We start from the raw sequence: 22,353 nt of genomic DNA on the forward strand, positions 1-22,353 counted from the left end.
AAAGCCAAGATATTCTACATTGTCTCCCTCTGAAACAGTGAGTTTGTTGATTTGTGTAGGTCTTGCATCATAGTTAGCCATATCCAGTATTAAAAACTTGCATTAGTTTAGTTACTGCAAGTCATTTTTAACCTGCTAATTCTTAAAAATAAATAAATAAATACTCGTATTTCCAATTAAAAGTGTTCACAAAGGAATTTGCATAAGTTTAGCTCCAATAATATAATATTATTAACTCTATCAGGTAGTTAAAGCTTTGGGATTTGGTAAAATGGGTAAGTTCTGAGTCTTCTATCAGCTTTCCAAATGGACAAACCAAAACCAATTTTCCTGAATTTTTATGGACATGGAAAGGATTTAAAATTCCCCTACAGTCAACAAGTGAGCTACTTGGTTATAAAATGTGTTTGTAACTCAAAAACTGCATCATTTTTTAACAGAACTTGGTGTTTTGACTGGATGAATGAGTGTGATTGATTGTATATTTTTCCCATTGTATAGCTGAAAATAAAACTTAGAACTTTTTTTTTAATTTTTTTTACAATGCTCAGATAGCTTCTCAACACAATTCCCTCTAAAAAAATCTTAAAACGTTCATACAGGTTTTCACTGCTTAGTTTTCCTAACTAACTTTCCTAAATCCCTAAGTATGTGTTCTTGCATTTCTATTGCCAAGCACTTGTTTTACTGTCCAGGTCAGTGTGACTCAATCAGTAACAGGACTTAGCAGCAATGTCTGTTAAAATACGTATCAGTTAAAATGCAAGGGAAAAGTCTTCTTTTTTTTTTTCTAATTAAAAGAAAAAAGACAAAAAGATGTTTCACTTGCATTCACATGGCTTTTAGCCAAGAAGCTGGTGAACCTCCTCTTGTCATTTTCCTCTGCTGGATTATGCAAGGAAAGTAATCCTTTTTGAGCCAGTGAGCGGCCCATTAGTAAACAGTCTCCAGACCACAGATTATTTGATGGGCAAAACTGTTGTTAGGTCGTGTGAACCTGCTCTCATTGAACAGGCTGCGTTGTTCTACAGATAACGTCAATATTGACACACTTACATTTGGATGTGCTAAGGAATTATCGTCCTGGTATTTGATGGCAGTAGGAATATTGGCAGGTGCTGTTTCTTTTTCGGGAGCAGATGCTTCAACAGTTCCCGCTCCTATTGTTACAGGTTCGTGTTTTAGTTCAGTAGGCTCTATTGACTAAAAAGAAAGAAACACATCTGAGTATTTTATCCTCAAACTCCCAACCATGACAGGATCTTAACCAAGCATTCAGCTTTCTTTGAATGCCCACAAAAGGATCCTCATGCGAATACTTCTCAGCGTGCTTAGCAGGAACCGACTGGGCATGGACTAACACCTCCGGACCGAACACACGGAGAGGAAGAAGTACTGCCAGAGGCAAGGAGAGAGTTTGCAGAACTGTAGCTTTGTTTTATTTTTTGGATCGCCTTCTGAAGAAGCTGCATGAACTTCTCAGATACTTCTGGAAAAACAATAAACTGCATGTTGGGGAAACATACAGTGATGATTCAAAATCCTTTGCTGTCAGGTGGAAAAACTGAACCAACACTTTGCTTACATACTGCCAAAGACAAAAGTGCCTGAGTTCCCTAGAAAACTTGGCAGCCAAAATGCAGGCAGAGTTCTGAAGCCTGGATGTCTCACATTAGGTTTTTGGAAAGCTGTCTGAAAATGAAGCCATTTCATTTCAGGGAGTAAAAATGGTCTTGAACTCTGTTTTCAGTTCAGCAGAATTAAAAACACTGATCTCTACCCTTAATTGCAATGTAAGTGTCTGATTACTTTTGGATTTTAATCCTTCTGCTTTGCCTTAAAAAAATCTTCATGACTTGATATGACTTAAAAATAATTTTTAAAAACCGGAGTTGTGCAGCCTAGTTACAATGTACAATCAAACCAGTGGACTTCACCGAAACTGTTAAACACTTAGATGTGTTCTTCCTTGCGCACCACACAAGAACACGAGAGAGTCGCTGTCCAAACTCTGACTCCAGTGGTGGGACTTAGGGTTGTCAACATCGATGCTCTTTCATCAGTGGAAACTGTATTCATAGCGTAGATTCCACCTGACTCTGAAAGGATTATGCACCAAGAAAGGATATTGAAAACTTACCTTTTTGACTTCTTTACTTGATCTGAATGTCTGTGGAACAAAGGAGTCACTTTCAATAGCTTCAATTTCTTTCACTCGTTTCACTTGCTCTACTAGGGTGGCTTGGTCTACAAAAAGAAGGTGCAATGTCAGTACACATTACTGTAAGCCTAGGATAAAAGCCGTGTCTAAGCAATGTCTTGAATATATCTTACTGCAGTGCATACCAGGAAAAGAAAAAAACAACTTGCAATGCAGCCTAAAATATTCTGTCACACAAAAAATCATTCTCCTTTAGTAAAAATAACAACAGTGAGTGGGCCGTTACCGTTGAAGGCGACACCATTCCAGATGTTAACTTAAGAAATCGCTGGAGAAGTCCTTGCAGGACAACTGCGAGATTTATGGCATGGGAATTTCCCAGAGAAGGTACGGGATCGTGGCCAGAACAACCAACACGGTGGAGTCCAGTCTGCGTGCAGTAGTAAAACTACTTCTCCTTGTACCAAGGTGAATTTTGCTTTGGCTGTGGATGCCCAGAGACGTGCCACCACCCCTGTTCTCATGACAAGCTACATCATGAGTTCTGTACGGCTTGTTCATTGCAGTACAGCCGACAAAAAAGTGTTTGCTTTACTGCCGGTTTCATTTTCTGCTTCTTCAGATTCAGAGCTCAGTTAATCTTCGTTACCAACTTCTGTGTCTAACTGCAGTGACAAGCAAATCTGGAATTCATTCTTCTAACTGCATGCTCCCGCTTACAACGTTAACCGGTTTATCTCCAGCTTATTTACTTCTGAACGCCAGATGCTTTCTGCACCCGTATGTTGGGGCCGCCCTGAGACGGTCGAGGCGGAGTGTCGGGCGGCAGTGGGCAGTCTCTGTGAAGCGCACTATAGCACAGGTGAGGCAGACAAAGAGATACAACTTGCAGGAAGCCTCCAAAAAGCTCCAGCTTTGGCAAAGCTCAGCCCAGCAGCTGTGCTACAGCAAAGCTTGAGTTCGTACTTAAGCGTAATTCTTTTGGGTTAAAAAGGAAAAAATTGCTTGCTTACAATTAAGCTTGTGTTTAAAAGTTCTGTTGGCTTGGTGCTAAGGACTTCTTTTCTAAAAAAGATTTCTAAAGATCCCATGGGAAGTACAAAACCAAATATACCAATGCCCTCCTAGAGAGAGGAAATCGTAATTCCTCGAGCTCTTGGGTACACCTGGTCTGAGGGTACGAAAGGAATGGTGAGCGTCCTGGTAGCCACAGGACTGAAACCGAGGATCAGAGATAAGCCAGTGAATGCAGATTTAAAACCAGTTGCTCAGCGCGTTATTACGCACAACCTACGGCCAGTTCCCAGCCTGCTACAGTATCCTATGCGACTCTTACCCAAACCTATAGGAATGACAAATTATTAAGGGGGCAAAAATCACTAAATGTTTAGAATTACATCAGTGACATTAACTTGGGGAAAATGGACTGGAGGAAGCAGAACCCATTAGCGCATGATATTTTTGACAAACGCATTATTGGTAGATAAAATGACTTCCATATGTTGTTTGTCAGATGTCAGTGGAAAGGATATGTATTTCATAGTAAAATCAAAAATAATGGAGTCAGAAAGCTAAGAGGCTACAGACAAAAAAAAAATAAATCAATACTAACTCATTGCCCAGCAAGTCTTTTTACTGTGTTACCGTGAAAAAAACAAGCTAAATATCGCGTTAGGGATTGTTGAGGCCATTTTTTATAAATAGGCCATCCCAGCAGCAGCAAGAACGATGATCAATGGCAGCAGCCGGGGCCCGCTGACAGCACGCCGCGCAGAGCGCCGCGACGCACGGCACCGGGAGCAGCGGGGGCAGCGGACGGCCCTGCCCAGCGCCATGCGGGCGCCGGTGGCCGTTATCGCTCTTTTTGCCTCCCACCATAAAGCCGGCTCTGCTACGGAGCCTTCACCTAACCTAATGTTAGAGGAATCTCCGGATCCCTGCGCCTCGGCTGCCCGAGCCACAGAGGATTTAACGTCGGGCACTGGCGGCAGTTTGGTGTTTTACGCTTCCCGCGAGGGGTGGGTGCGAACACACACGGGATTTCTGGGGCTGCTGTCTCATGTTGGGTTAGTCCGTGTTAGCAGTGATTTGAAATGTCCCTTTAGAAACAAAATGCATACCTCTGTCGGATGAATCCCTGAGATGCTATCCCCAAATTTTATACATGCAGTAATTAGAAACGCCAGGGAATCAGATAAAGGAAGAAGCAACTTGCCTGCAAGCTCCACCGGACACATTCCCATTTGTTTGCTTATTCCTAAAGACAAAACCGCTGATGAATCCTGCTATGAATTTAACAGGTTTTGGAACAGAAGCACCTGGCATCTTGTCAGTGACCCATTAAACTGTTTTAAATCAAATAAAAATCTATTTTATATATTTCTTGTATGACATTTAGGTGCAAATGTAAAACGCTCACTGGATTCATTTTTAATCTATAGCCCTGACTAGGAAAATGAACCGATCCCTTTACCTAAGCTAGACCTGCTTGACGAAAACTCCCTAAGAATCAAGGCAACGTCAAAATAAACCTAAGATGTTCCTCAGAATATATGTTTCTTCATATTTAACTAATTTCATTTAAAGGGGTATACTTGGCTAATTTAGCTGACCCACTGAAAATATAATACACATTAAGTGAAATCTTTGGAAATAGTTGCAGAACAAATTGCTATTTTTTCTGCTCTTTTGCTTATGAGCTGAGGATAAAAAGAAGAAAGCACAAACAGACAAATCGGCTGAAGAGGAAATTATTTTACATTTCACCTGGCATTACTTTGGGTGCCCTTAGGTGATACCGCAGAATCTTGATCCTACTGCATGCGTACTGCTTCAGCTGTAATTCAGCTGCAAGTACTCTCACGCCTACGATCCACTGCTTAAATATGCTATAGCCATATAATCTACCCTTTGTGGTATTTTAAAACAAGTCTGCACAGTAACATCCTTTCTTTAGCAGAACAGACATAGCAGGGCTCAAATCAAATCAAATGGGGAAACTTTCGCAACTGAGCTCTGAAGTCCAGAAGAGGCAGCTACGAACAGCCGGCTTTCTGCACCCGTGCTAAATTCACCCCTGCGGGTTTTCCACATGTGCCATTCCCCACGTCCGCTCACACCCCGCAGCCTTTCAGGGCATTTACAAATACCGAGGAGCAAGCCAAAGTCGGCTCGCAGAGCGCTAGGACACGGCGCTGAACGCGGTGGATGCTTCGTGCCGCGCCGGTGAGCAGCAGCTACGCGAGGGCGCAGGCAGCCGGGGCTGCCCCGAGCCCAGCCCCGCGCTGCAGCCTGCGCAGGGCCTGCCGACGTCGCAGGGCACACCGCATTTGTCACTGTGGCTAATAGCAGGGGTACGCTGCTCTTTTTTCTCCGCACACAAAAGCAAGATATGTAATTCAATGCTCAATTTACCCTTGTCTCGTAGGAGATTTTTCCCCGCTAATTGATAGAAATTAAGCCATTAATCAAGCCACCAGCCATCATTCAAACCAGGGAAGATGAATACAAACTTTCATCATAACCACCTTCCCCATTTTAGTGTTCATTAGCATTAATTTTTAATGCAATTATGCTATTCTTTTACGCTGAGCTCATAAATTACTGCTCTTTTGTTGCTCGCTGGCCTTGTAAAATCCAAGGTAATGCTTTGTGCTCTGATCTTAAAGGCAATTACTGGGTTCTTCTATCTTTTATATATCTGTATCCCAAATAACCTCTGTATTGTATGTACAAACTAACGAGTGGATATATTGCATATACATTGAATATGTAACAATTTGTCTATATTGAGCTTACACACGTCTCTCGGACACATTCGGATAAATAAAAGTATTTCCAGGCCCAGCCACACCCCGTCGCAGGCAGGGATGCAGCCGCACAGAACCAGCAGAATCGAAGTCGGTCCCGTTCTGGTCCTGTGCGCTGGGCGCGCGGAAAAAGACGGGTGCATGAGAGACCTGCAGGGAACGGGACGAGTACCTGGCCGTGGGCCGTGGCGAGGCACACGGCTGCACACGCAGGACAGCAGCGCTGGGCCCGTGCCCCCTCGCGGGGTTTTTCATGGACCTCTCTTTGTCTGCTCTTCAGAAAGTCGTGCTGAAAGCTGAGGACGGGCGACTGCACACGCCCCGTGATTTCTTTCTCCTGCACGCTGCAGCGTGCGGTACCGTCTGCGGAGGCTTTACAGAGAAGCTATGAAATATGCGTATTTTAACAATTCCACAGCACTGCACGTTGACACACGGTGCCACGATGATGCTGGTGTCAATAGCAGTGACTTCCAGGCTTTTATTCCAGTCCATATATTGATTCTCAGTAACACATCAGGGGAAATGCACAGTAGCAAGAACCACCTCTGGTTACCCTCAAACACCGAACACAATTTAAGTGGCTAAATGAAAAATAGCTGAGCAAAAATTGTATTTTTTTCTCAAATTACTTTTCCAGCTCTTCACTGGGCCAGGCCTTTAGTTGGTACACGAAACAACGCCGTTCATGCCAACTAAACATATGTCATGTTTGACTGGTGCTAGGCGCATGTATTCAAAATCCCACCACACTGAGGCATCAGCCAGCATAAATGAGAAAATGCATTCTCAGCTAAGCCTCACACTTATCCCATGGACTCATTCTGGCTGTCCAAATAAATGTGCATTTGACACGTGGTAAGTACACGTGTAACAGTGGCACAGTCATGGAGATCAACAAAACAACATCTTTTAACAGAAGGTAAAAGGCTCCACAGAAGGGGCTGTGGTTCATACAAATGGATCCAATTCCTGATGAATTTAGCCAAGACGCAGTCTCCCCTAACTTCACAGGCTCCTTAATTCGTGCCTTTTTTTTTCAGGGGGAAAAAGGCTCGAACCTGCTTCTTCAACCCATTGGCCACGTGCCAAGAATGCTTTTGTCCTCCGAGTCAAAATCCACCTTTGTTTAGGCAAATCAGTACATTTGGAAATGATCCCGTTTGCTCCTGCTTTACCGAGACGTCTTACTTTTCTGCCCGAACTCTGAGGTGGGCTTAAGCTTTTCCCAGCTCCTGTACCCAGCCTTTGCACAGTCACGTCCAAAGCACGCCCACGAGCTAAACCCCTCGGACTTTACTTGAAATGCAGCTGCTGCAGATGACGGTGAGGAAAGACGGCACGCTCTGCCTTTAAAGCTCTCCAAACCTGACGCCCTGCTATGCTGCTGTCTCTGCTCTCTTCTTAAAATCCCTGAAGGAATAAAGCTCGCTCACCTCGCAGGGCCGTCGCAAGATGAAACATCAACAGCTTGAACACGCAGATCCTGTAGTGGTGAGCCCCCAGAACAGCCTGTGAACAAATTCCTAATGCTGTTTTTAAGATGAGGTTTGAATAGCTACAGTGAAATAAAGTACGGATCTGCCTATTGAGTAACGAGACTGTAAAATAATTGATAGTTCCTACTAACTGAACTGTCCAAGAGGAAGCAACACTGACTGAGGGAGAAATCCAGTGGATAATTTGCAATTATGGACTTAAAAGTCATAATGCTTAATTCTGTGTTTTTTTTCCTTGATTTCCACGTGCTCGATTGCCCTCAGCGCAGAGGTGTGCTTTAGCTGCGCACACACGCCCCGAGCGCTTCCTCCTCAACACAGCGGGAGCAGCAAAGCGCACGTGGGACGGCGGCTGGCGGCAAATCAAAGGCTAAAAGAAAATGAAAAAAAAACCCACTTTCTTACAATTGTTATTGGAGAAAACAATTCTAATACCTGCCTCCTCTGGGGAGTATGTGTAGCGAGGCAAGTTTCCCCATGTGCCGGTACGAGGAGCCCCTGAGGGCTCCCCTCTTGGCGGACAAGGCCTTGGCGCTGGTTGAGGCTGGGTGAAACGTCCCTCCAGCTCCTCCAGCTTTCTGCTTCTGCTGGCGCAAAAGCTTCACGCCAGACTGTCCAGGAAAACCAAGCCCGAGCGGCTGACCGCACTGTGCCATTTTTTTCTGTTCTGTTTTCCTTTTCAGTAAGCGTAACTCTTTAAGAGGAGGGCGCGTGGCTGGCTGCTGCCGCAAGGGTTTCCACCCGCAGCCTGGCCCCGGCCCCGCCGGAGGTGCCGGACCTGGGCACGACGCTGGAGCGGAGCAGAGGAGCGCCGGTGCTGCGCTGCGGGGGGCTCACGGCGCCTCTGAGACCAACCCGGCTCCTCGCGCCACGCCGTCTGCTTGCGGTTCACGCGCTCTTTGCCGCAGTTTTCTGTTCGTGTCGGAGCTGCTGGCTTCTTACGCTTCTCACAGGTCTCTCACACGTCTTAAATAGCTTCCGATTCCTCTTCACTCTTGTCAAATCTGTTTTCCTGTGTATTAAATCTATTTTTGTTAAAAACAAAAAATGACGGCGATGATTTGGAGGCAAATACAAGGTTGTATTTCACTCCTGGAAGGAGCCTACGCGTGATGTGGTTTTACTGTCAAAATGTAGATCTGGGAATTTTGCCATGGTAAATTCTAGGAGCGCAGACCCAGCAATGGGGTAATACCTTAATGCCTCAACGTGAAGGAAAGAAAACATAACTCAATTAAAATATATACTTGGGGGATTTTTCTGACACTCTATATACTTGGGAAAACTGCCACCTACCCTGACCTTTCTCTTATAATTATGTATGTCATCTTAAGTATCATTAATTTAGTCTGTACTTCACTCATCCTACGTGTTTACCGAGTGTCTGGATTTTTCTTTGACTTTAATAACCCATTACTTTATATAACCCTTAATAATCTATTTCCAGTTGGGAAAAATACCTGCTTAAAATGAATGACACGACTTTCTAGCAATTGTTTTGGAGAACAGTGGTGTAGACTTAAAACTAACAACTGGCAGATAACGCAGATGCTTGGTGCTTTGAGCTGATGGATTTCTTTTCAATTCGGTGTGAGGACTTGCATGGGAACTTCGACCAAATGCGTGTGTTTCTGCAGTTCAAATCACAAAGGTAAGTTTTTTCTGGCTGCAAATAAGTAATTCATTTAGAATCCACAGGGCCATTCCTCAGCTGAACAACATATTCATTACTTGTCTAAGAACACATTTTGACAGAAAGTTAGACCACAGCTATGGTATATTACTGATATACTTGACTCCTCCTGCTTTTTCACTATTTCACAAGGTTTAATTACGAGGTGCCTTCCTTATATCTAACTCGCCAGGATGGCTGCGCGATCTGAAACGACCCACAGCGTTTAGGAAGCATCCCTTTAACACGCCGACAATTTTTCGGCTGTGATTTCCCAAAGGTGCAAAGAAGGAAGGAACGCCTGTCCTCTGGCATGCGAGCCTCGAGCCTCCGAGGCCCAGCGCCACGCACTGCGTTACAGTCGCTTCTTGAAATGGGCAGCCAAGGCAGCGCTGCCGTACGCGACCATAAACATGAGACCGAAAAAATGGTTTTGCCTTCGCCTTCTCCCCGCTGTGGGTCCCCGGGGGTCCCCTGTGGAGCCCCCGCTGGCACACCCGTGCTGCTCCCCAGGACCCCCCAGGGGGGTTATTTTGTGTCTCGAGCGCTGCGGAAGCTAAGGTCAACTCTAAACACACCAAAACACCATGAAACCGTTTCTGGCAGTGATCATGTAATAGTTTCTGACTGAATTGATTGTTCGCTGACAATACCCGGCTCAGCCTTGCAAATGCATCAACTGCGTAATGAGCAGCTATTAAGTCCATTGATTTTCTGATTTCAATTGATAGCCAACAGGCCAAAGCTGCACATCAATATTTGCGTAACTAATACCCAAGAGCTAACAATTTTGACAAATGAAAACCTCAACAGACCAAACAGTGCAAATTAATGGAAATTTAAAGACCAAACCTCAGGATTTAAGAGAAATATTTAATGGATGAACAGAGATGCCTTACGTTTCTGGAGAATTCTGGTTCTTGCACGGGGAAATAAGTAAATAGAGGGAAGCTCCCAGAAGTATGCTGATCCCTTGGCACCCCAAGGCAGGGAATTCTGCGCCATGGAGCAGCGATCTCGAGATGCCAGCTCCTCAAAAGGGACCGCTGCAAAACCAACCTCTCTGAACAACGCAGAGACGAACCACGTGCACGGTGCAGCGGTACTTACCCGTCCCCTGGCTGCTGGTGTCTGCTACCAGCTGGAAACCAGCAGCTCACAACCCCCCCGCCTACCTCCGAGCTCTGTTTATTTATTTTTAAATAATGCTGGAATCTAAAAAGAAGCGGTACAAATACGCACTTCAGCTTCCCCTTCAGCAGGATTCTCTCTCTCCCTCTGCAAAACAAATGCATAACCCAGAGGAGGGGCAGATGACGGCATTGGTGCCCTCATGTCCCACCGCCCTTTTTGCTTTTCGGGGGACACCCCGCTGCGGTCCCCACCGTGAGGGCTTTTGGGGGTCTGGGGCTGCCCTTCTGGCTCGGCAGGACGGGAGCTGCCGGCGGTTTTGCCAGGGCTCCCCCCGCTCCGTCTCACACACCCTTGTTTATTTTCCCTTCTAGACGCAGCTTTTCAATATATAGCTATAAATTTTTTTAAATGATTGAAGTCAGATAACTAATTACGTGATTGCTTTACAGTCCCATTACCTTAACTGATGCTTGTCTCAGACTTATCCTTTAGCACAAAGAAAGGCCATGAAGACGACGGTAAAATACGCAACATTAATGAAATACAGGCACAATGCTTATTTTTCATCTGTCTTAAATTTTGAAGACAATTTCAAGACTTTTAATTTGTAAAAAAAAGTCATAAATTGCCCTGTGAGACAGAACATGAGTTTATCTGTATTCTCACTTTTAGAATAGAAGCAGTTAAAATCGGAATATTGCTGGTCCTCTGCAACTGTGTACGTGTGCGTCACCCTCCAGCACCTTCTCAAAGACAGCATGGAACAGAACTGAGGTGCTAACTGGTTGATCTAAAGCACGCCTTCGAAAGGATTTGGAACAGATTTGAAAGAGGCGTTTTTAACACGATGCTGATGATATAGTACATGCCCATAGTAAGGAGCATTTTTCTTTTGGGGGATAGGAGGGAAGGGAAAATAACTTTGTCAGGTGAGGTTTTAGCTTTGAACCTGCATTACCTACCTATGTAGGGCTTGATCCTCCCGGGTGTGATAATAAAACTTTAATTATACCCACAGTCCTTGCTAAAATAAAACGTTTCAAATACCAGCTGCAAAATATTTTTAATATTTCTGCACACCTTGTTGATACTCCGTCTCTCTTAAAGGATCCCCTGTATTAATGGGCTTCATTCCAAAGGCAAATTTATCTGATTTCTTCCCTCCATAACTGTGTACAAAAACAGATAAATGCTGCTTTGTATTTTAATACAGAAGCAAAACAAGACACTTCCACAGATGATATAAGGGAAGTAGTTATTTTTAATCTACTTTTCCCTCAAATAAGGGCGCATTGCAATTTCCCTCTAACTATCCACAGGCTCTGTGCGTTGCTTTTCTGCTCCATGGGTTTTCAGCTAATGCACGCAATAAAGCCAAATCTCAGACTATTCATATGCAAACTCAAGGATTAAAATAAAACATTCCTCTTTCCCAGGTGAAGAATGAACGCTCATAACACTGAAAAAGCGCGGCAATATTTCAAGCAGCGTCAGTTCCCTCCACCAAGTGTAGTTGCCTGCAGGTGGGCACAAGCCTGACTGATGCTAGGAGCTGTGCGCTACGTGACCAGTAGCCGTGCTTCTGTCTTTTCCTAGAATCAAACCGCAGTTGTGTAAACCCATCAGATCCCACGGTTTTTCACAAAAGGCCACGGTGCCATTTGAAAACCCATCGTTTCAGGGCGATTTTAAAAGGAGCTCGCTGAACTTGGGCATTCACCCGAGTTAGGCAAGGGGAAGACGTGGGGGAGCTGCCAGCGCGGAGTCCTGCTTTCCTGCATGGCCAAACAGGCAATAATTTCCCATACGTTTACCTTACCATATCACTAATAATTTGCACCACCTGCACAACATGAACGATGACCATTACTCAACCAAACATCCTACCTGCTCTTTAGGGAACTGTGTTGGTGGTACGAAGACATGAACTCACTTTCTAGGCCAAGGGCTCGTCACGCCCCGCTGAATCAGGGCGTCGGGAGCCAAGGAGGCCCTACACTGCCACCCCCTGGCGTTGCTCTAGCTCCCCCAAACCTCCCCGCTGGGCACTGCCCGACTGCCCCACCACGGCACGAAGCAGAACCGTGCCCATGTGCTTGGGATGGGGTGGGGAGAGGCCCCCACGGCTGCCAGGGGACCTGGGACGCAGCTGGGCACAGCCTTGGCACCTGCGGGGGCGCACGGCCAAGGGGGGCACGAGACGGGAAGCCGCAGGAGGCCACCACCTTCTGCACGAAGGACAGGCACAAAGCAGCCCCGAATTTAAGAAACACATTCCAAAGTGGTTATTAATTACAGAAGCTTTAATAGAAACCCCGGGATTGATTAGTGAAGAAGCCATTATCTTCAGGGGTGCATCGACCCCAGTGCTGGTGATCAGCTGCGCTGTGGAAGACGGCCGATAAGGACGCCAAGGTTCACACAGCAATTTTATCCTTTGCGTTATTAACTACTATTTAGATGCTTTTCCTAATATGCTGTCCTTTGCCACCGCAACTGCACAAAACTTCACATTTTTTTATATTATCCTTGATTTGTTTCTGCTTACTTTTAATTATAAAACGTCAATAAAAAGATTAAACACACATAAAAAAAGATCACAGTGCGTGCCAGATGCTGAAACTGCCTCCCGAGACCGGCAGCGCAACACCAGGTGTTTGTGTCAGCCTAATGAAGCAACATCCGCACCCAAGGGACGCGAAGGGTGGAGCTGCAGAGACCTGCGCTTTGCTCAAAATCTGCCATTACGAAGGCAAATCTGGAAGGACTTGAAATTACAGTTGTGATAAGACAGGATGAAATTTCACCGTGGGAATAAAACAATGTTTGCAAGCGTTTCAATCGTTCATTTTGCAGAATCTCACCCTGCGACCTCCTGCAGCTATGCGGTGTGAGGGAGTCCAACAGTTCCTCGCAGACGGGGGCACCTCCCGGCCCGAGGCACCCAGCGCGGGGCGACGACCACGGAGCGTTTCGGCATGCGGATGAAAGCAGGCGCTGCATTTCGTTCACGGTATCTGTACTAAATAACTTGGGGACTCAACAGACTGAGTTCAGGTCACTGCCAGAAAAATGAACTTGGATAAAATTTACTGAATGTAAGCTATGACCTAAGGCAATACCTAATGAACTTAAGGGCATCCCAATATATTTCTGTATCGTTGAGTAAAGCACTTTAACTTATTGCAGCTACACGGCCTGACCTCATGCAATCAAATCCTTTTGTAGCAGATTCAGCCGGTGGTTTTCCTATCAATTATACCAAGGTACAGCCTTTCAACTTTTACTGAAGGAAGTGTTAAGTAAAATGGTGTGTGCCATGTGTGGCTTTGCCGTGGACACACTACCCTGCCAGTTAGATTCGTTCTGCGAAAACTCTTGTCCAACAGGTTAAAGGGAGGTATAAAAATTAGAGCTTGTAGGTTGGAATATGTGCAGAATTTAAAATTAAATAATATTCTAATAGTTCAGTGCTCCAGGCTTTCTTGTACACAACATTTTTTCTTTAGTGTCCCCAAATCCCTGAGAATCCACGCGGGCTTTATGTCCTCAGCCTCCCCGGTACCCATTTCGGTGGAGGCGCTGGGTGAATTCAGCCCGTGCGTTAGGCAGAGGGGAGCACTCCCTGCAGATCAAGCTTTCGAGGGAGGACTTTTGGTAGGAAATTCTGATCTCAGTTTGTTGCCACTGAAGAGTTCGGCAAGCCGGTGGGAGCTGAAAGGATAGCGCTAATTGCATCACGCTGGCGAGATACCAGGCAGCACACGTACACAGAAGGCACAGCGGAAGCAAATGTCTGATGCCTTCAGTATGCAATTAAACTGTCCTACCTAGTAAAAGAGCACTCCATTCACACCATCTAGTAAAAAGCGAGTTGTGTGCAGGCACTTCTGCATTTCTAACACTACTACTGAGACTAGCTGAGCACGAGACTTCCCAATCAAAAGCGCAGTCTGAGGCTATGGAACGAATGGGGTTGATTCAGGACGCGAATCCAGACTGATTTAATGATAAAGCTTCAGGCAAACCAAATACAGACTTTGAGGCACTGCAAATCCGGATTCAAATACTATAGCTTGGGCCCATCACATTTATATAAGCCACATTTCACACGTTTTACGTTGATTTGTTAAAACTCTACTACTTTCTTTTCTCTACCACGCCTTCATTGCAACCTGCTACTGGTGCTGTCCTCCACAGCTTTGAGTTAAATGCCAGAAGAGAGTTGGGAAAGTGTTGAGGTTCTTCCCAAACTGATCAAAACACCTCCTTAAGTACATGCAAGTTAGCATTCTTTTTAAAATATTCTGAATTAGATTTAGATAATTACTCGATCTAGAATATAAAGATAGGAGAAAAGTTATTTTAAACCAACCTACCGCATGCACAGATAAATACACGTTTATCTCAATCCATAAAACACACTACTCTACAAGTCCATTTAGGCTAGGGTAACGCACTGAGTCTGTTGCATGAAGCACAATTTTCTCATTCTGATTTAAATCCCATTAATCCACATGTTCCAAGAAAGCCATAAAATGTTCGGTGCCATTCCATACCAGGATTGCTACGAGAATCCTTCAGATACAAACCCCACCTTTTTCGGACTCGAACAGTTTAACTTATTTTTTAATGCGAGAGTCAACCTGCAGTATAGGTGACACTACAGTAACACAAAAATTTCAGTAAAATCTTTGAATTAAGCATTGAAGGTTTGTTTTATTTCTGTTTAAAAGTCAATTTTCTTCTAACACTAAGTGCTTTAATGCTTCTCTTGTTTGCATTTCCTCATTCCTCCTACCCACGTGGGCTTCATTTCCAAGCCTATTCAAAATGATGTTTTCCAAGCATGTGCCACATGACTTGTTCATATAAATGGAGCAAATTAAACTGTCTCCACATATATCCTATCACATTTGTAGCCCTGATTTCTCTCCTTAACACGTGGCCAAGACACCGTATTATCTGCCTGCAGAGGTTGACCTCAGGATATTAGATTCTGCCACATAGCTCTCTTGTACTAAACCGAGGGGAAACACTTAATCACCCCTGCCTTTTCAGGAAAAAATCAACTTTAAATTTGCCATGATGAAAAATCAATAAACCAGTAATTGCTTGGCTTATCATTGCGTGGAGGAACAAATTGGGAAGCGAAGCTTAGCGTCCACACAGATTTCAGTGAAACACACAGAGTTTCAGGATCACTAAGCCAGAAAAGGAAAAGGTCTCAGAGTGATAATTAAATCTACTCATGCTGATTTTCTGCCAAATTTATTTCCCTAGAGTATATAAAAATGTTTCACTGCTTACTAGCTAGGCATAACTAATCAATTCAGCGTTGGGCCAACACACATGAGAAACAAAAAATGCAAATCTGAGAATGAAGGCATGGGGATAATATCCGCCCGGTGCAAGCACCACAGCCACATTGATTTATTTATTGATTGGTTCAAAAAGAACGAACCTTATTTAGTTGCATTCTAAAAAAACTTCTTCGCCTTGTTATCCACCACAACCCCTCCATCTGTGCCTCCCCACTACGGACAACGTACTGCTGTGAGCGGCGGCTGCCTCGCAGGGTCCCCGGTTCTGCCTCTCCGTGCAACTGCGGAACCCGTGTTTCACGACAACTTGTATTTTAAATTAAAAAAATTATAGGATTATTATGCACGATACGCTAGGACAGACGATCCAAAAACCTTGCAGTAATGCAGTCCAGCGTTCTTGGGTGACTATTGAAGGGGGACACATTTTTATTTCGCAGCACGCTGCACGCATTATCTCCACGGCTGCTATTACACACGTCAGCTACTCTGAATTTGCCTTGCCAGGCCTGGAGTTAAATAAAGGTTGGCAGGAAAATTCCCTCCAGATTCTGATGTCATTTTCAGGCAGCCCCAAATGGAAGCAAGTAAACAAAAACAAAGTAGAAAAAGACCTCCATTGAAAATACTCTTGCTAAACTAGTGCATTCTTTATTAATAGACCTAATTTCATGCAGCAAATTAGCATAGAGCCAATGGAAGTGCAAATGTAATCAAACTGAAAAATTCAAATGAGAAGGAGGGAGCCTTTTTCTTTCTTTCTTCGCTTTTTTGTCACAAAAAAAAAAATAAAATGATTTTTGTGTGTGTCCTTCAACTGGCTATAGGGACTATGGTAATTAAAACATTTAAAACAGCACAAGCCCCTAGTCTCTAATCTGGAGCTCAGGTCAGCTGTCTGTAGATTCTAATTTGTCCTCTATTTGTATTCATGACAGGAAAACGCTGCATATTTAACAGCAAACCAGCAGGAGGGTGTACTGGTGGGCTTGGAGGTCAAATAATTTGATTTCTGAGCAGATTACATGTAACATCCAACATCTAATCTCACACCTGATTCGGCAATAACATTACAATAAAAGTAATGTTAAGACACCCTCGCGATGGGGCGGGGGACGAACGCCTGGTGGCGACGAGCTGAGGACCCGCTGCTCGGTGGCACGCTGGGTTTGCCGCGCTGCCGCTCCGCGCTTCCCTCGCACCGGGTCCGGTCGTGCTGCGGGTCCTCGCTCCCAGCTTGGAGAGCTGCACTTCACAATGCAACACGCTGAATACCAGGACGCAATAATTAGAAGAATTAGTAATTTTGATTTCTTTCTATTTTTTTTTTTTTTTTTTTAAGACCTTTGAAAATGGTTCACCACGCTTTGGTGACGAATCGATGGCAATCCGAGGCAAGTGCTCGTGCTTGAATATGAGCAGACAGAGTAAGGATCACCAGGCAGCGCCTGCCAGAACGCAGGGTGACTTTTACAACTGGGCATTCCTTGCAGGGTTTATACAATTTATTATTAAAATTTCAGCTAAAAGGGTTGGGAGGGCAGGCAGGGAAACACTATGGTCAATCGAGCACAAAATAAAACCACTGCGTGTATTCAAAAATCAACGTGAAATAATTTTTCACTTTTTTTCCCCACTTACTCAATAGAAGCTAATTTAGGAAAAATCCCACGATCAAAAATACACATAATTGTTCTCTGCAGAACTTTTTCCACAGGACGCTTTTTACGACACTTATTAATAAATTGAAAAGCAGCTTTCCTCCTGCTTTTGCTGTAACTTACCATTGTTTCTAATTTGCTAACCAACAATTTTTTCCTTCGCCTTTCTATTCTCACCCTTTAAAATTCCTGTAGGCAAAACAATTGCTAGCATATGAGTTCCTCACAACGGGATATAAGGAAAAACCACATACGTATTTTCCAAAACACAGCCTGCTAACGTGTCCAAGGGCAGCCCAAGTCACCTCACCAGGGCCGAGCCGCCGGGCCGCTCGGCCTCCAGCCGGCAGGCTGTCTCCCACTCTTCTGCAGCGAATCTCCTGGTTTGGTTTTAAGCTCAGCCCCTCCCGGCTGCCGTGCTGTGAAGGGGCACACGCTGCCCTATTTTGCTGGCAAACTGAATGGTTTAGAAGTGAGGCCTCCCCGAAGGACAGACTGACAGACGAGGCGCATCCTCCCTGCTCGTGCTCTCACCAACCCCCAAGTGCCTGTGAGCACACACCGGTGCAGGTCTGTGGTTCTGCCGCGAGTCAGCTCCCTTCCAACTTCACCTCCTGCCCTGGTTGGGCTTTGCTATGAATCCCGACACCGCCTGACTTCCACCGATTGCGCCCCCCTTCTTATCCCAAACTCCAAGCGCCCCTTTCCTTCCCTTCCCTGCCCAGACAAAAGGCCCCGGCTATCCCACTTCTCCATCTCCCATTTATTCCACAGTATCATACACATGTTCTCTAAGGGGGAGCAAAAATCAATTCCTCTTAGCATCTCGGAGTCCCAAACTAAACCAAAATAAACAATGAGAACATTTTGATTTTGAATGAAATTAACTATAGCCACGAATCGAAAGAAGGGTGATTTTCCTGAGCTTCCTTTGGACGTAAATCCAAACTTACATGGAAAATTGCGTGGAAGACTTTTAAACTTTCCTTCCTGATAGATACTGTTCTGCGAAGTTGAAATTTTCAGAATTGCCTTTGAAACCCTGAGAGCTAAGGGTTTCAAAAATGATTTTTTTTTTTTCCTCAGAACCAGAAAAGCCAGCTTGAGTTATTTTAAGATAAACTACCATACTTTACCAAGTAGCTTTTCCAGTTCCAAAGAGACATTACCATGTGGACTCAAAGCTGAACTGAGATGTCTGGAACCTGGGAAGGATGCTTTGTTTTTGCAGCTGTCTATACCTCTAGGTGAGTAACATCAGTTTGGTCAGGATGCTGACTGCGTCTGGGTCAGCGAGTGGGGATAACGCGATTCTTCCTCGGGAAACTGGTCCTGCGTGAAGTCTCAAAGCATACACAAAGCTTTAACTCCGCAGAGCTTGTAACTTCATTTTGAGAGACTTGGTAGAGATCCCCGGATCAAGAACATTAGGTATCTGCTAAAACACTACCTTCATCACTACGATATGAAATACATTCCTGTATGCAGCCCGGAAATGTTCCAGCCCGAACGCAGCAGCAGGGGAATTTACACTGTGCAACAGCCACGCAGCTCGGTACGGGGGTCACCTAAGGCAAGGGGCCTTAGACGGCTGCGTTCTCCTGGTTACACATTCTAATCTCATAATCAACCACAGATCAGTCCCAGATGGATGGTTATAGGATCGTCTGTCATAGCCGCTTGCTTTTTGAACGTCTCCTGCGCGTGGCGAACGAGCCCTCCCCACGGCCGCGCACGCAGAAGGCAGATGGCTGCGGGGGGCTGGCCCCGGCCGGCGGCTCTGGCGCTCAGCCCCAGGGGGACGGGACAGAAAAGGAAGAAAAGATGCAAAAAAAATGCGTGGGTCGAGATAAACACAGTTTAGTAATCGCTCTCCCCTTCCCCGAGGCAGACCAAAGCTTCGCAGCACCGCGTGGGCTGCCACCTCCATCCCGAACGGACCCGGCACGGTACTCAGAGCGCCGAAAAGCTTCAAGGAAATCTGATCTGTAAAACTCGCTGCTCTGCACATAACTCATCCTTTCCTTAGGAACCGTACTGCTGGATTCCGGTTGTCTGTGAGGAAGAATTTAAAGCTGGCCGTGCGGTCTGGTGCTCCTCAGCAAAGTTCAGCAATTCAGCAGCGAGCAGCGGACCGAAGGACAGCTCCCCCCAACGTAACACAGCTTTAGTGCCTTGCAAGATCAATGGGGACCCACAACTTCTGCAAGAGCTTACTGGCAACCTCTTGAATTAGCCCATACTCCAAAAAGAACAGCTTAGGAAGAAGTTATGAGAAGCAAAAAAATCTGAAGGAACTTCTACCTCTATCCTCCATAAGCGCCGTGGCAGAAAAGATGAGTTCCGCTCATTCACAGCCCATTTAAATGATCAGAAGGGGAATTACAAAGATTTCAAGTACCATCTTGCAGACAAGTAGGAAGAGAGATCACTTGAACTTTGAGCCATCTGGAGCCATCACAAGACAGAGACTTCTCCCGCAAGAACGCAACCACACAGGAACACGAGAACAGTTCATTAATCTGAGTTCCTAGATTACTAACCAATTTGCTAAAATGACATTCATATAATCTTGCTCCACCTAATCCTCCTAGAAAGCTACCGAAAGCCTACGCACGACAGATGGAAGCGGCAAGATGCAGCGCGAAGGCTGTTAGAGAACAGAGCAAAACGCCCGCTTCCAGCCCTCATCTTAGGAGCGGTCCTTTGCTCCTAAAAAAAGAGGGGAGCAAACATCAGCGAGCCACTAGATGCAGGGAGAGCGGTGTATGGGAACACATAGGTGGTTTTTTGTTTGTTTTTTCCATTTTGATAGGCTAGATAATTCATACAGATTTTTACAGGTCTTCATTTATACATACATAACTCGCACATATATATAAAATGCATGCTATGAAGCCTCTTCAGAGCAAGGGAATCTTTTTAAAGACACGGCATGGCAGTTTGGTGTGTACTCCCTATGGAAAATCACCATAAATCATGTCCAAATCTTATTACATGTATATAAACAAGTGGTTTGGATGCTCTGTTAGATAGCCACGAAGTATGAGAGGAGCTATAATGCTCGGCTGCGTCAGGGCAGCACAGATCTGAAGCACCATCATTGCAAATGTGGGACTTTTTTTCTGGATTCATCAGCATCCTACAGACAAAAAGACCTCTTTCATACCTAAGTGTCTACTTAAAGAGCTATACGGAGAGCTTAATACACTCCTGGTGTAGCTTAAGTAAAAAAAATATAGACTTCAAAGGGATCGAGCCACCTACAGCGCGTGCAACTCTTGCAGGACAAGCAGCAGGAAGAAGCCTTCTGCTTTGAAGCTGCGGTTGTCCACGAACCTATGATGTTAGCAAGTTTTACTTGAGATACTAAATTGCTCCCAACTTCGCTTTAATCTGTAGCCCCCCTGCCCAGGAAGCCCAGCTCCCAGAGGGGTCTGCAGCCCCGTATCTCCGTCCCGGGTGGGTGAACTGGCTGGCGCGGAGGTGGCGATGCTGCTTTGGGTGTGCACCAGCATTTGTCCCAGTTAGGTGTAACGGGCAGGAGCATCGATGTGTCTATAATACGTTCTCACAGAGTATCCCAGATAACATAATTAGAAAATTAACATAAAAGAAAACGTTCCCTTCAGATGTAATGATTGCCTAATACTCTTTGAAGTGAAAAAAAGCTTAGCATCCATCTCACTGTTTTTTAAACATCATTAAACTAAAAGTTTATTAAATGTGAACACCTCCAACCTCTTTCAAACAGAGAAAGAAATGCAATTGATTAGTTCAAATTTTTCAAAGATAATTATGTCCTATTTTTCATTTTTGTCAAGCACAGCGGGGGCTCTAGGTACAAGATGCTCAGTGAGACCTGAATATTACACCTAAAACTGTGCAGGGCCAGCAGCAACAACTTTGTCAGGAACAAAATAAGCCTGTAATTACTGGGAACCTGATATGAGCGAAAGCTTCCTGCTGGATTAACCAGTCCTCCGAATTTGAGCCTGACGGGTGGACAGCGGTTAGCACCGAATAAAGCTCCATCGCACACCGCTGGTAAAAGCGTGCCAGCACACGGCTAAACTGAAGAAGCAAAGGTGCCCATTTCATCCTCTGTCAGCTGGGTGAACTTGGGGATTTCTAGCTTGTTTTCTAAGCAGTTCCCTTAGTGCTAGTTCCCTTAGATTAACCTCGTAATGCAAAACAAGAATTTCAACTATTTTCTGGAAAACAAACAACAGATGAAGGGAATCAATTGCATGAATTTTTAATAAAGATTACATTAGAGTTTTGAAATACATTCAGCATACTTCGCTGCAAGTCCCACAATTTGGAGCTTATTAAAGGCATCTAAATCTAGAAACAGTGGGTGGGAAATCACATAAAAACGTATAAATCCTGTAGGACAGCAACCAACTGAATCAGACCTGCAAAATATACTTAATTTTCTCATTCACACATGAGGATTTAAAGAAGTATCTGAAGTGCAAATAAGCCTTAAATTGCTTTCAGAAATTATTGAGGCTCGAGTTCCACCTAAAGAAAAAATACCTAAGGAAGAAAATGGGAGTTTAATTGTAACCAAAGCAACAGCACCTGAAGTTGGTACTCAAGAAGAGGTGGCAACATGCAAACAGGTAGGATATACCTTCCTCCCCCAAAAATCTTGCTAATGACCTATTCCAAAATCAAATAAATATGTAAAAGACTTCCCTAAAATTCAGAGTCTTTGGAGCAAGGCCTAAAAACTGCAGTAGCTCAGACTAAGATATGAAATGGCAATTCAGGGAAAGAAATGCTAGCAGAGGTTAGCTGTTTGAGACCACTTGTTTGTTTCTGGGGAGGCATGGAAAATTAGGGTGTTCAAGCAGGACAACAGGAAATTCATTACTGGGAAAGTGGTGTGATTCTTAAAAAAAAATAAAAAAAAAAATGGCAATGTAGTGGGAGTTTAGACCCAGACTGCGTGGAAACAGAATCAGACTCTGGAACCTGGAAGGTGTAGGAGAGATGGGCAGAGATGAAGGCATCACAGATGCTAAATTAAATTTTCTGTCTTTGCCTTGAAGTTCAACTTGTTGTGCTCAAACACAGGGAAAGAG

General features: G+C 44.7%; 1 protein-coding gene across 2 annotated transcripts in view; it reads right to left on the minus strand.

The window, feature by feature from the left end:
- The window catches only part of RSRC1 (arginine and serine rich coiled-coil 1), a 145,182-nt gene that overhangs the window by 1,880 nt on the left and 120,949 nt on the right, over positions 1-22,353 (minus strand). For both annotated transcript variants that reach the window (XM_067002661.1, XM_048059362.2), the window contains exons 8-9: positions 2,141-2,247; positions 1,057-1,203 (exon numbers count right to left, since the gene is read on the minus strand). In XM_067002661.1, the coding sequence (XP_066858762.1) occupies positions 1,057-1,203; positions 2,141-2,247 (254 nt within the window). The remainder of the gene's footprint in view (positions 1-1,056; positions 1,204-2,140; positions 2,248-22,353) is intronic.

This window comes from Anser cygnoides, chromosome 9 (assembly GCF_040182565.1).
Source record: "Anser cygnoides isolate HZ-2024a breed goose chromosome 9, Taihu_goose_T2T_genome, whole genome shotgun sequence".
Taxonomy (NCBI): Eukaryota; Metazoa; Chordata; class Aves; order Anseriformes; family Anatidae; genus Anser; species Anser cygnoides.